The sequence below is a fragment of the Oncorhynchus keta genome, chromosome 17, assembly GCF_023373465.1.
Source record: "Oncorhynchus keta strain PuntledgeMale-10-30-2019 chromosome 17, Oket_V2, whole genome shotgun sequence".
Lineage (NCBI taxonomy): Eukaryota > Metazoa > Chordata > Actinopteri > Salmoniformes > Salmonidae > Oncorhynchus > Oncorhynchus keta.
Window position 1 is genome coordinate 8,952,748 of NC_068437.1, and position 12,179 is coordinate 8,964,926.

A 12,179-nucleotide genomic window follows, 5' to 3' on the forward strand; every position below is an offset into this window, starting at 1 on the left:
GGAACTGAATAATAGGGTTTGGTCCTGAGTACACCATTAGCATTCAGCTCATCACTGAGCAAACAAAGGCCCTAGGCTCTAATCCAAGCATTATAGAGAACCACACAGCATCTTCACAGCACATTACACACACACTCTGCATTCACAGCACGGCGCACAACACACTATCACAGCTTCGGAGCTAAACTTTGACTTTGAGTGTGTATTAGCAACTCATCATCCTTGAAACTCATCAATGTGTCTGCATCAGATAGCTTATGTCTGGTCTGCCCTGCACTTTTTGTTGCTGTGGTACGGTAATTGCCTTTTCACCGCTTAAAGGCTAAACAGCCAGCGCTCGGACAGCAAGCTTCCCCTCAGGCTACAGACAGCAGGGAGCAATCCCTTTAATGAGTGGTGGATATGCATGGCTCCACTTTTATCCTGATGAGGTATGAAACCAGTGCACTAATATGTTGCTGGAAAATACATTGAGATATGTCAGCCCATCCTCCCACAGTTTCAATAGGGCATAATTCAAATGGAGAAACCTGTGGAGTAGGCTGAGCAATGTGCTTTTAAAGGAAAATGTTGTTTGCCCGAAACGGAATATTTGTACGGGCACTTGTTATGGACTGTGTACATGGTGGTGTTAAGTGCAATGTAAAATAAAGACTTTGTATACAGCGGAAGTATTTTTGCTGACAATATATTTGACTTGTCTTTCCTTTTAGTCTTTACATCCATTGGATCCATCTCGACTGTTCGGGTGGCAGTCTGCCAATACACTAGGCTCCACCGGTAGGTATTTCACGGAAAGAACATGTTCTTTTTTTAAGCTCACTTCTGAATATCAATTTATGCTCTTGTAACTCACCTAGCATAGGATGATGTACCCTAGGGTTTAACTAAGGCTGTAGATTGTTTGGTGATAATTTGTGTCTTCAAAACATTGTCTGATATGTCATGTTTAATTCCCCCAATAGAGACCTCAGTGGAGCTGCCCCATTTCTCTAGTCCTCACCTCGTCAGTAAATACGCCCTCATTGAGAACCTCGACTTCCTGTACTATCTGCGTCACGGACGACCATCGTTCGCCTATGGAACGTTTCTCGTCCAACAGCTAGCCAACTCCAACGAAGTGAAGTCACAGTGAGTATATCGGACTCTGTTAGGAAATTTCAACTGACACCAGAGTAACATAGACGGCACACGACAAAGACTATATGGTTTGCAGTAAGCTGAGTACATCCCCAAAAACATCTTACCTGAGGACATGATGACTATGCCTGGAACCAAAAAACGAAGCACTCAGATGTCTACAATGATCTTTGAGGTTTATCAGGGACAAGCAGGCCGGACTACATTTCGAAGTGTCAGACGCCTTCCTCCTCAGTGCCTTAACGTCACTAACCAAACTATTTGAAACTTGTTTAACATAAAAACAAGAGGCTTGGGCAAGAACTTATCCTTGTTTTATTTTTCCCTCTGTTGTCATTGTTACTCTTCGGTGGCACACGTCATTTTATATTCATTTTCACATATGTTGTAGCTCAGACTATTTTACATCATCTGAGGTGTTTGTGTGTTTAATGCCTGTCGTCGGTTAAGACAGTATTCTCTTGAATTCTTCTACCATGGGCAAACATGTATATTAGATTTAGTTCAAAAAGCGATTGAGTTCATATAGGATGACCCGGTATACAAGTCATGTACACTGAGTGTAAAAAAAACATTTGGAATACCTTCCTAATATTGAGTTGCACCCACTTTTCCCCTCAGAGCTGCCTGAATTTGTCGTAGCATGGACTCCACAATGTGTTGGAAGCGTTCCACCGGGATGCGGGCCCATGTTGACTCCAATGCTTCCCATAGTTGTGTCAAGTTGGTTGGATGTCCTTTGGGTGGTGGACCATTCTTGATACTCACGGGAAACTGTTGAGTGTGAAAAACCCAGCAGCATTGCAGTTCAACACAAACCGGTGCGCCTGGCACCTACTACCATACCCAGTTGAAAGGCAAATAAATATTTTGTCTTGCCCATTCACTCTCTGAATGGCACCCACACAATCCATATCTCAATTGTTTCAAGGCTTAAAAATATTTCTTTAACTTTTCTCCTTTTTATCTACACTGATTGAAGTGGATTTAGCAGATGACGTCAATAAGGGATCATGGCATTCACCTGGTCAGTCGATGTCATGGAAAGGTGTTCCTAATGTTTTGTGCACTCAGTGCACATTGTGTTGTAATATGTTGTATGTCTTTTCCCTGTGTCAGGCTCAGTCATGCGGCACAGCAGGCCTACAGCCTGGCCATGCTGCATTTCAGCGTTCCCTCTGTGGCAGCTGCATGTGTGTGTTTCTGCGAGCTCCTGGGTGTGTGTAGCCTAAAGCTGCGGGTGGACCTCAAAGCCCTCAGTCTGATCCTCCGACTCCGGACCCAGAGGCCTGGAGGAACCAGCACATTCTCCCTTAAAGACTTACTGGGTAAACCTACACATACACACGTGTGTAGGGTTTTTTCGCTACACCCGCAATAACATCTGCTAAATAAATTTACAGTTAAAGTCAGAGGTTTACATACACCTTAGCCAAATACATTTAAACTCAGTTTTTCACAATTCCTAACATTTAATCCTAGTAAAAATACCCTGTTTTAGGTCAGTTAGCATCACTACTTTATTTTAAGAATGTGACATTTCAAAATGGATGATTGTCCATGCTACGGCTAGCTGATTCCGTGGGGGGAAAAAAAGGCGAGGACCGCTAGCCGTGGCTAACAAAGACTAGTAGCTAGTTAGCTGGCTAGCTCCTAAGGGAAGTTCCAGTTATAAGGAATAAAAATAGCAGATCCGTACCACATTGGGTGAGGCGGGTTGCAGGAAAGTATTTTTAATTCAAAGATAGAAAGTGAGATTAGTATAGATTAAGATACATACGATAAAAAAACGGCTATTGACAAGGGATAAGACACGGGATAAGACAGAGACCGATATACACGTCCTACTGCACTGCCGACTTGAATTTTGAGAGAAAAAAAGTTTGAGGTTAAGGCTTTGTGATGACCACTCCAATACCTTGACTTTGTTGTCCTTAAGCCATTTTGCCATATCTTTGGAAGTATGCTTGGGGTCATTGTCCATTTGGAAGACCCATTTGTGACCAAGCTTTAACATCCTGACTGATGTCTTGAGATGTTGCTTCAATATATCCACATCATTATCCTGCCTCATGATGAATCCATATTTTTTGTGAAGTGCACCAGTCCCTCCTGCAGAAAAGCTCCCCCACAACATGATATTAACGCCCCTGTGATTGATGGTTGGGATGGTGTTCTTTGGCTTGCAAGCCTCCCCCTTTTTCCTCCAAACATAATGATAGTCATTGTGGCCAAACAGTTCTATTTTTGTTTCATCAGACCAGAGGACATTTCTCCAAAAAGTACAATCTTTGTCCCCATGTGCAGTTGCAAACTGTCGTCTGGCTTTTTTAAGGCGGTTTTGGAGCAGTGGCTTCTTCCTTGCTGAGCGGCCTATCAGTTTGTCGATATAGGACTCATTTTACTGTGAATATAGATACTTTAAGTACCTGTTTCCTCCAGCATCTTCACAAGGTCCTTTGCTGTTGCACCAAAGTACGTTCATCTCTAGGAGACAGAACACGTCTCTTTTCTGAGCGGTATGACGGCTGCCTGGTCCCATGGTGTTTATTCTTGCGTACTATTATTTGTACAGATGAACGTGGTACCTTCAGGCATTTGGAAATTGCTCGCAAGGATGAACCAGACTTGTAGAGGTCTATAATTATTTTCTGAGGTCTTGGCTGATTTATTTTGATTTTCCCATGATGTCAAGCAAAGGTAGGCCTTGAAATACATCCACAGGTACACATCAAATTGACTCAAATGTTGTCAGTTAGCCTATCAGAAGCTTCTAGAGCCATGACATCATTTTCTGGAATTTTCCAAGCTGTTTAAAGGCACAGTCAGCTTAGTGTATGTAAACTTCTGACCCACTGGAATTGTGATACAGTGAATTATAAGTGAAATAATCTGTCTGTAAACAATTGCTGTAAAAATGTCTTGTCATGCACAAAGTAGATGTCCTAACCGACTTGCCAAAACTATAGTTTATTAACAACAGATTTGTGGATTGGTTGAAAAAACAAGTTTTAATGACTCCAACCGAAGTGTATGTAAACTTCCGACTTCAACTGTATGTATGTGACCAATACAATTGTACTTTATTTGCAAAGACACACACACACATCACACTGTGACGTTTGTTTGACCTTTTCTGCCTTTCAGCTGCTAAAGGCAGTAAGCTGGTGGAGGTGGAGAGGGAGACAGCGGAAGAGCTGCTCTTTGACTTGGAGGAAGCTGTGAAGGACAGTTTGGAGAGGAAGGGCACCAGCAGGTTAGGCACAGGCCCCAATCCCAAATCGACCTATGCATTGTGACGATTTGATGGGTAAAAAGCAATATGGTGAAACTTACATCTCGCATGTCACAGGGCAAGGTGGACATGTTACCATATTGCTTACACCTGTGAAATACTGTCGGGTCTCAGCAATTGCATATGGTCTAGGGGCGAGAAGAAACACTCTTATACACAGTTTCGTACCAGGAAATGTATCCCATAGTTTTATGCACAATTTGTTGTGTGAGTCTGTTCAACTCCAAATGCCCTCTCCAGGTCATCCTATGAGGCAGGTCAGGAGTGGGCTCTGCCCATACAGTTTTGCCAGCTACATGCCCTGCCCCTGAGCAGTGTGTACCCGCAGGACTGTGCAGCTGACAGCCAGTGGCTACACTTCCTGCTCTTTGTCCAGCTGCACAACTACCCCCCTCAGCAGGTACATCTCCACCACTGCCAAACACACACATGCTAAATCTTTAAAGGCCCATTCGAACACTTTTGCAACTCCTATTCATTATCTCCAGCACCACACCAATCAGTATGTAAAAACAGCACATTTCTACATTTTGAAGTTAACACTCCGGTTTACTGAGTCTATCATGCAGGGGTTTAAGTTTTCCATCACTGTGAAGAATTTCCATCATATGTGACTCACCACCTGGATTCGTGTCTTATGAAGCAAAATTTGAAATTTCGACTTTTTACATTGGGTAATTTAAAGTGCTACAAAATGGTATATCATACACAGCATTTTTGAGGGACAATGGGAAAGTAATTCGGCTTTGAACATTGATAAACTTGTAAACTCACTTTTGAGAAAAGGGCCTTTGAATGTTTTGGTACCTACTGGAGAGCTCTCCTTTGTACACCCATTCAGCATTGTTGACACGCTCTTGAGGCAGCCCCACCCTTCTCTTTAAGGATTCACATATGAGGTCATGTGCTAAACAGTGAGGAGTGTGGTAAAGGCTAAGACTAAAAGTGGTAGTAGCCTACAATAACGATGCAGAAACGCGCCGTTTTCACATATGTAAACACTGGTATGGCGCTAGAGTTAATGAATATGAGGTTTGAAAATTAGTGGACTTGCCCTTTAACTATCATTAACACCCCACTAGAAAACCCTTTAAAGATCCAATGCAGCCACTTTTAACTCAATTTCAAATCATTTCTGGGTGACAATGAAGTACCTTAGTGTGGTTTTGACTATTTTAATTGAAAACAAAGAAACGAAAAACAAAAATAACTCCTTAGCAAGAGCACTTTCTCAAGCAAGAATTTTGACTAGGACTTTCTTAGAATGGTGAGGGGCCTAATTGGACAAGCCTAATGGGAGGGATATGCAACCTGAAAACTAACTGTTATTGGCAGAGCGGTATGAAAGTCTATATTATTGGTCTATTAACTTGCACTGTCTGGTGGTGTTGCTAGGCAGGCTGAAACTCCATCACACCGAAACAGGCCAAAAATTCAGGCGCTCTTTTCAAACAGCTCTTACACTAAAAGGCAATTATCATAATTTTCACAATTTCACAGTATTATTCCAACCTCGTGGAGTGGAAATGTATATATAAACCACGGGAATTTTTTTGTTGTTTACTGCATTGGGCCTTTAATAACCCATACAACTGAAGGATTCTACCACACCTACTTTCTCTGTACACTCTAAAATGGGATGAAAACTGCCCTCAGGTTCTCTCCCTCTGAAGATCCCTATCAGGGAAATATGTTATTTGAATTAAATTGTATTGTTTACAGGTGCCTAAACTGTAAGAATTGTTCTCTAGATGGAAAATAAAGACTGGTGGTTTCCAATCGATCCCCTTGTCTGTGGTACTGTAGCGATTGTATGTTTTCAGTTCTTCCCTCTTTCCCTACTTGTGATTGACAGGTGAGGTCCCTGGCGACCCAGTTCAGCCCAGCCCTGCAGGCCCACCTGACCTTGGCCTTCCAGAACCTGCAGCTCAGCTCTCAGTGGAGGGTGGGGGAGGTGGAAGACAGGGAGGCCCAGGGTCAAATCACCCTGCCCAGCGAGGAAAACTCTGACCCCCCCAAGGAGCTGTTCCAGGTGCTGCTGCAGAGCCAGGAGCAGGCCAGTCCCTGGAGACACCTCCTGGGGGAGGCCCTGGCACAGCACTGCCCCACGCTCACCATACTAGCTGCCTGTCATCAGGTGGGGCTCTCTGTCTATGAGAATTTGTATTATTTCACCTTTATTTAACCAGGTAGGCAAGTTGAGAACAAGTTCTCATTTACAATTGCGACCTGGATTATAAGGCTTGCTATAAAAATCTGAAGTGTATTGACTTTCTCATTGCATTGACATTTTGTGTCATCCATGAACTTTGTAAGAGGGTGTATAAAAGTTGCACTTTACATGATCTACTTTGTATCTGGACTTTATTTAACTGACTGTGTGTGTGTTTGATTGCGTGCGTCTTTCTCTGTACGGTGTGTGTGCCGTGGATTTGATTGACAGGAAGCCGACCTGCTCCAGTGCCTCTGCGTCTGGGTCCTGACCTCTGTGGGTGAGGTCATTGCCACAGAGGCTACCGCCCACCTGGAAGAGAGCCCGCAACGTCATGAGTGGAACCTCCACGACCTGTCAATCATCTGGAAGACACTGCTGAGGAAATGCAGGATCAGGCCTCTCATACGAGGCTTCCAGCTCTTCCAGAGGGTGATTCAATAGAACATGTGGGATACATATCATTGTAGGTCTTGCAAATGAACTGCCCTTTTGGGGAAAAAAAATACAAATCTCAAATCTCAAATCTCCCATTGACACACATGCATGATTTAGACGAAAGTATGCACACAAATATAAAGTTATGATTCTGCCCCAAATCTAAATGTCGCCCCCAAGGGCAGTTCATTGGCAGCAATTTAACTGACAGGCCTTATTCCATTTTGCGGTCTGAGCACTACCATGCTATAGGCCTAAACTCAACTAATGATTTTAGAATGCATTGTAATGCAGTGAATACTCTGTCCCCTTTGACGCTCCGCTCAATCAGAACACGTCTTTTTGTTGTTGCGTTTTATCGTTGGCGCTGTAGTCACAAAACAATTATTATAATTAGTTTTCAAGCACATTTGAGAGTGACGTGTATCTGAGACTAGAGAATGAAACGAGGCACTACATCACAAATGCGTTGAATCTACAGGAAGAAAACAATATCAGTCGGGTGAATGTTTTAAAAACCGTTCCATTATACGCTGCGTATACAAAACATTAAGAACAACTTCCATAAGCACGGTCCCTTGCCTTTGCCCCCAAAACAGGTCTCGATTCGTCAGGGCATGGACTCTACGAGGTGTCGAAAGAGTTCCACAGGGATGCTGGCCCATGTTGACTCTAATTCTTCCTACAGTTGTGTCAAGTTGGCTGGGTGTCCTTTGGGTAGTGGACCGTTTTTCATACACATGGGAAAGTGTTGAACGTGAAAACTCTGCACCGTTGCAGTAACTTGACACAAACCGGTACGCCTGGCACATGCTACCATACCACGTTCAAAGTCACCTAAGTGTTTTGCCTTGCCCATTCACCCTCTGAATGGCACACGTACACAATCCATGTCTCAATTGTCTGAAGGATTAAAAATCCCCTTCATCCACAATGATTTAAGTGGATTTAGCGAGTGACACCAATAAGGTGTCATAGCTTTCATCTGAATTCACCTAGTCATTCTATGGCATGGAAAGAGCAGGTGTTCTTAATGTATGTCCTTAGTGCATATTGAATAGACTACATGCAAATGAGGTTGCAGCAGGCTTAAGATGGGCGGTACTTTCCACTATTTCCTGTCAATCACTAACCGATGAAACCAATAGAAATGGCTTTAAAACTTTCATTTCATTCAAGCAATTGAAAGCACATAGATGGTCGCTTGCCTATCCAATCCCTCGTTGTTATTTGCATTTCATTTATCGGTTTCCTTCAGGCCTAGTCATTAGTGTTGCGTTCTATTAGAATACTAATCTACCTGCACGGCAGCTTCCCTCCTCAGAAGTGACCCGAATGATATGTCCTCGTCGTCAATTTTACGCTGTATGCATGATCTTCAAACAGCTTGGAGGCTTAGACCAGCTCCTCTCATTACCCAGCAGGCATCATGGGAGGTCTGCCTCATGCATTATGGCTGTCATGTCTGGTTCTGCATGAGTTTGGGTGGTCTTTTATCACATTTCTCTCTCTATGTGTGTGTGACAGGACTCTCCCCTGATCCATGTGCTGCTCATGTACGAGCTGTGCTACGACTACAAAAACTACCCTGAAGCCAAGAAGAAACTCATTGAGTTCCAGAAATGCCTGATCACGGTAAGCTCCTTCACCCCTCTGCCTCTTCTTTCCACTCCCATTTCCCACACTCACTGTCCAACTCTCCCGAAAAGGACACCAACTGACTCTGAAGTAGAGCCAGACCGAAATGGGTTTTTCGGGTTCCGATTAGCGATTTTAGGGAGACAAAATATGCCGATTATATGGTTTTTTAAGGGTCGGAAAGAAAAACTCAACTAAATATGAACATTAATATTAACATTATTTAAGAACATTTTATATGTGGTTTACATGATAACTACCAACAACAACAATATCCTCCTATAAATATGAAAGTAAATACAAAACACTTGTTCAGTTTATCTTGGTACAACTTAAAGATTTGTCTATCTATGACGGTGAATAAGAATGCATAAGTGTTTGTGCTGAAGCACCAAAAGCACACTAATAAACAAGAACGCTTTAATGAATTAAACATTGTCTTAAAGTAAAGGAGACTCCGGGACGCTGGCCTTCTAGGCAGAGTTGCAAAGAAAAATCCATATCTCAAACTGGCCAATAGAAAGAAAAGATTAAGATGGGCAAAAGAACACAGACACTGGACAGAGGAACTCTGTCTAGATGACTGGTTGTGTTTATGCCACATTAAAAGGCATAGGCGGTAGGTCCATAAGGCTAGGGAAAGCTTTCCCTAAAGTATATGGAATTAAATTGCCCAAATTATATAGCCTAATTAGCTTTTCTTTCAATAACAAGGACATTTCTAAGTGACCCCAAACTTTTGAATGGTAGTATATTTGACTGCAAACCAATTCAGTTGTTTTAATGGAAAGGGAAATGGACTGTGTACATGTACTGTAACGCGTCGTGCCGGGGTGGAAGGTTATGTTTTTATTATCTATGTCCGCGCGGATGACGTTCCGTTAGAAAAGCAGAGGGTGTCCGTGTCATGTCCCTTTAAGTCTGACAGGTTGGTTGTGAGGGAAATTGATGCCCTCCGTTGTCAGGGGGAGTTAAAGGGGTGCCTGTGTCTGACCTTGCCGGTAGTGTTTGGAGATGTCATTAGAGGGATGAATTTGGTGCCACACATGCCAGCCAAGCCACAAGGCCAGGGCCAATTTATCGAGTGTGTCAAGCACAACAGCACTCATACCTCAAAGCGGTGACCTTGGCTGTCATCTTGTGTTCGGCGCCTCTTGCCGTCTTTTGCTGCGTGTTTTGAGATGGTCACCATCCCAATTCACATTGTTGCGCTCAACAATCTTTTGCGGCCGTAGTCTCACCAAGTCCTCCCTCTCGATGACCATAGTTAACTTTGATGTTATTTATTTATTTAATTCCTGTATTCACTGTGATCTCCTGTCCTTGTGAAAGGTACATGCCCTCATTCCTGTTACTTTTCATTATCCTCTATTGTAGTTAATGGAAGAAATGAGGAGAGGAATACTTTCTAGCATGAGTGTTTGATGTGTTCTCTGTACGCGAGAGGTTATACAGCCATACTTCCTATGAGGTATGTGTGTGTTGCATGTAGGCCAATCTCAATTCTCTTTATTCTTTCATCTTTCCCTTTCTCTCTTTCTCTCTGACAGCTGAGGAGCAGTGGTGCTCATGCGCCAGCGGGCATCCCTCTCCAGTGGGTGGAGTGCCAGGCCTCAGTCCTCCTGTTGACCATGATGCAACAGTGCTCCACACAATACGAGCTGCGCAGACTACTGCAGCTGCTCGCAGACATGGAGCGCCTGCTCAAGTCTAACGGTGAGACCTCCGGATTTAACACTGTAGTAACACCGACTCTTCAGCTGTTGTGTTGGATCATCATATTTAACTAGTTAGCTGTCAAGTAAGTGAGACTTAACCTAAATGACGTCCATAAGAGATTAGTGTTGCATTATATCCAGAGCAACGATCTGTGTTTATTGTTAAGCCCGACTTCTGTTCATAACACTGTGCAAACAAAGTGTCGCTTAACATGACTAAAACTATGAAGACAGACATTTTTACCGTATGATTACCACGGAACCCTCCAGGTATGGTTTTGGCGAGAGCAGGCAGAACGCCTTTTCACCATGGATTTAAATCACTGTCTTCTACTTGTGTGAGGTGTTGAGAAAACTGTATTATTTTTTTGTAGCTTATTGTCGGACTCAGGCACTTCATGTTTGAGTCTGTATCTGTGCTTGTTAATCACTGTCTTCTGCTTGCGTGAGGTATTAAGAATTGAGATTGCAATACTGTAAACAGGATGTTCTGGTTGACTCGTGGACTTGACCAGTCTTTGCTTCTATGTATGCATCGGTCTCTTTCTCTGTGAGCAGGCCCGGACTTCAAGAAGCTCAGCTTCCTCAGCCAGGTTCTCCAGGACACCTCGGTGTCTCTCTCTCCCAGGCTGCTTGAGAGCTATTCCCCTGACATCCTGCAGGGAGAGTGCCAGAACATGTTGGAGAAGCTGCAAGACAGTGGGCTGTTCCACAAGGCCCGCCAGGTGGCCGAGCTGGCAGGGCTGCCCATTGACAGCCTGGTCATCAACGAGGTGAGCTCGTGGGTCCTCAATGCTCATCAACTAGATCATGTGCAGCCTGTTCAGTGTAAACTCAACTCTCACTGCCCTATACCTTTTGGTATATTCGATGTAAGTTGATTTGGTCTAGACGCTACAGTGCCTTCAGAAAGTATTCACATCCCTTGACGTGTTCCACATTTTGTTGTGTTACGGCCTGCATTTAAAATGGATTACATTTAGATGTTTTTGTCACTGGCCTACACACAATGCCCCATACTGTCTAAGTGGAATTGTGTTTTAAGTTAATTAAAAATGAAAAGCTGAAATGTCTTAAGTCAATAAGTATTCAAACCGTTTGTTATGGCAAGTCTTAATAAGTTCAAGAGTAAAAATTGACTTAACAAGTCACATAAGTTGCACTCTGTGTGAAATAAGTGTTTAACATGTATTTTTTAATGGCTACCTCATCGCTGTACCCCACACATACAATTATGTAGCCACTCCTGCCTTGTCTTGGCTGTATGCTTAGGGTAATTGTCTGGTTGGAAGGTGAACCTTTGCCCCAGTCTGAGTCCTGACTAGTCTCCCAGGCCTTGCTACTGAAAAACAACCCCACAGCATGATGCTGCCATCACCATTCTTCACAGTAGGAATGGTGCCAGGTTTCCTCCAGGCGTGACGCTTGGCATTCAGGCCAGAGTGTTCAATCTTGTTTTCATCAGACCAGATAATCTTGTTTCTCGTGGTCTGAGTGTCTTTAGGTGCCTTTTGGCAAACTCCCAGCGGGCTGTCATGTGTATTTTACTGAGGAGTAGCTTCTGTCTGGCCACTCTACCATAAAGCCCTGATTGGTGGAGTGCTGAAGAGATGGTTGTCCTTCTGGAAGGTTCTCCCATCCCCACACTTAGGAACTCTGAAGCTCTGTCAGAGTGACCATCAGGTTCTTGGTCACCTCCCTGACCAAGGCTCTTCTCCCCGAATTGCTCAGTGTAGCC

The 12,179-nt window shown here is 43.5% G+C and overlaps 1 protein-coding gene across 3 annotated transcripts in view; it reads left to right on the top strand.

The window, feature by feature from the left end:
- Positions 1-12,179, top strand: part of spg11 (SPG11 vesicle trafficking associated, spatacsin) — a 71,472-nt gene that overhangs the window by 39,828 nt on the left and 19,465 nt on the right. For all 3 annotated transcript variants that reach the window (XM_035790542.1, XM_035790544.1, XM_035790543.1), the window contains exons 20-29: positions 714-780; positions 966-1,131; positions 2,260-2,468; positions 4,288-4,396; positions 4,676-4,835; positions 6,291-6,572; positions 6,879-7,079; positions 8,613-8,720; positions 10,274-10,439; positions 11,000-11,214. In XM_035790542.1, the coding sequence (XP_035646435.1) occupies positions 714-780; positions 966-1,131; positions 2,260-2,468; positions 4,288-4,396; positions 4,676-4,835; positions 6,291-6,572; positions 6,879-7,079; positions 8,613-8,720; positions 10,274-10,439; positions 11,000-11,214 (1,683 nt within the window). The remainder of the gene's footprint in view (positions 1-713; positions 781-965; positions 1,132-2,259; positions 2,469-4,287; positions 4,397-4,675; positions 4,836-6,290; positions 6,573-6,878; positions 7,080-8,612; positions 8,721-10,273; positions 10,440-10,999; positions 11,215-12,179) is intronic.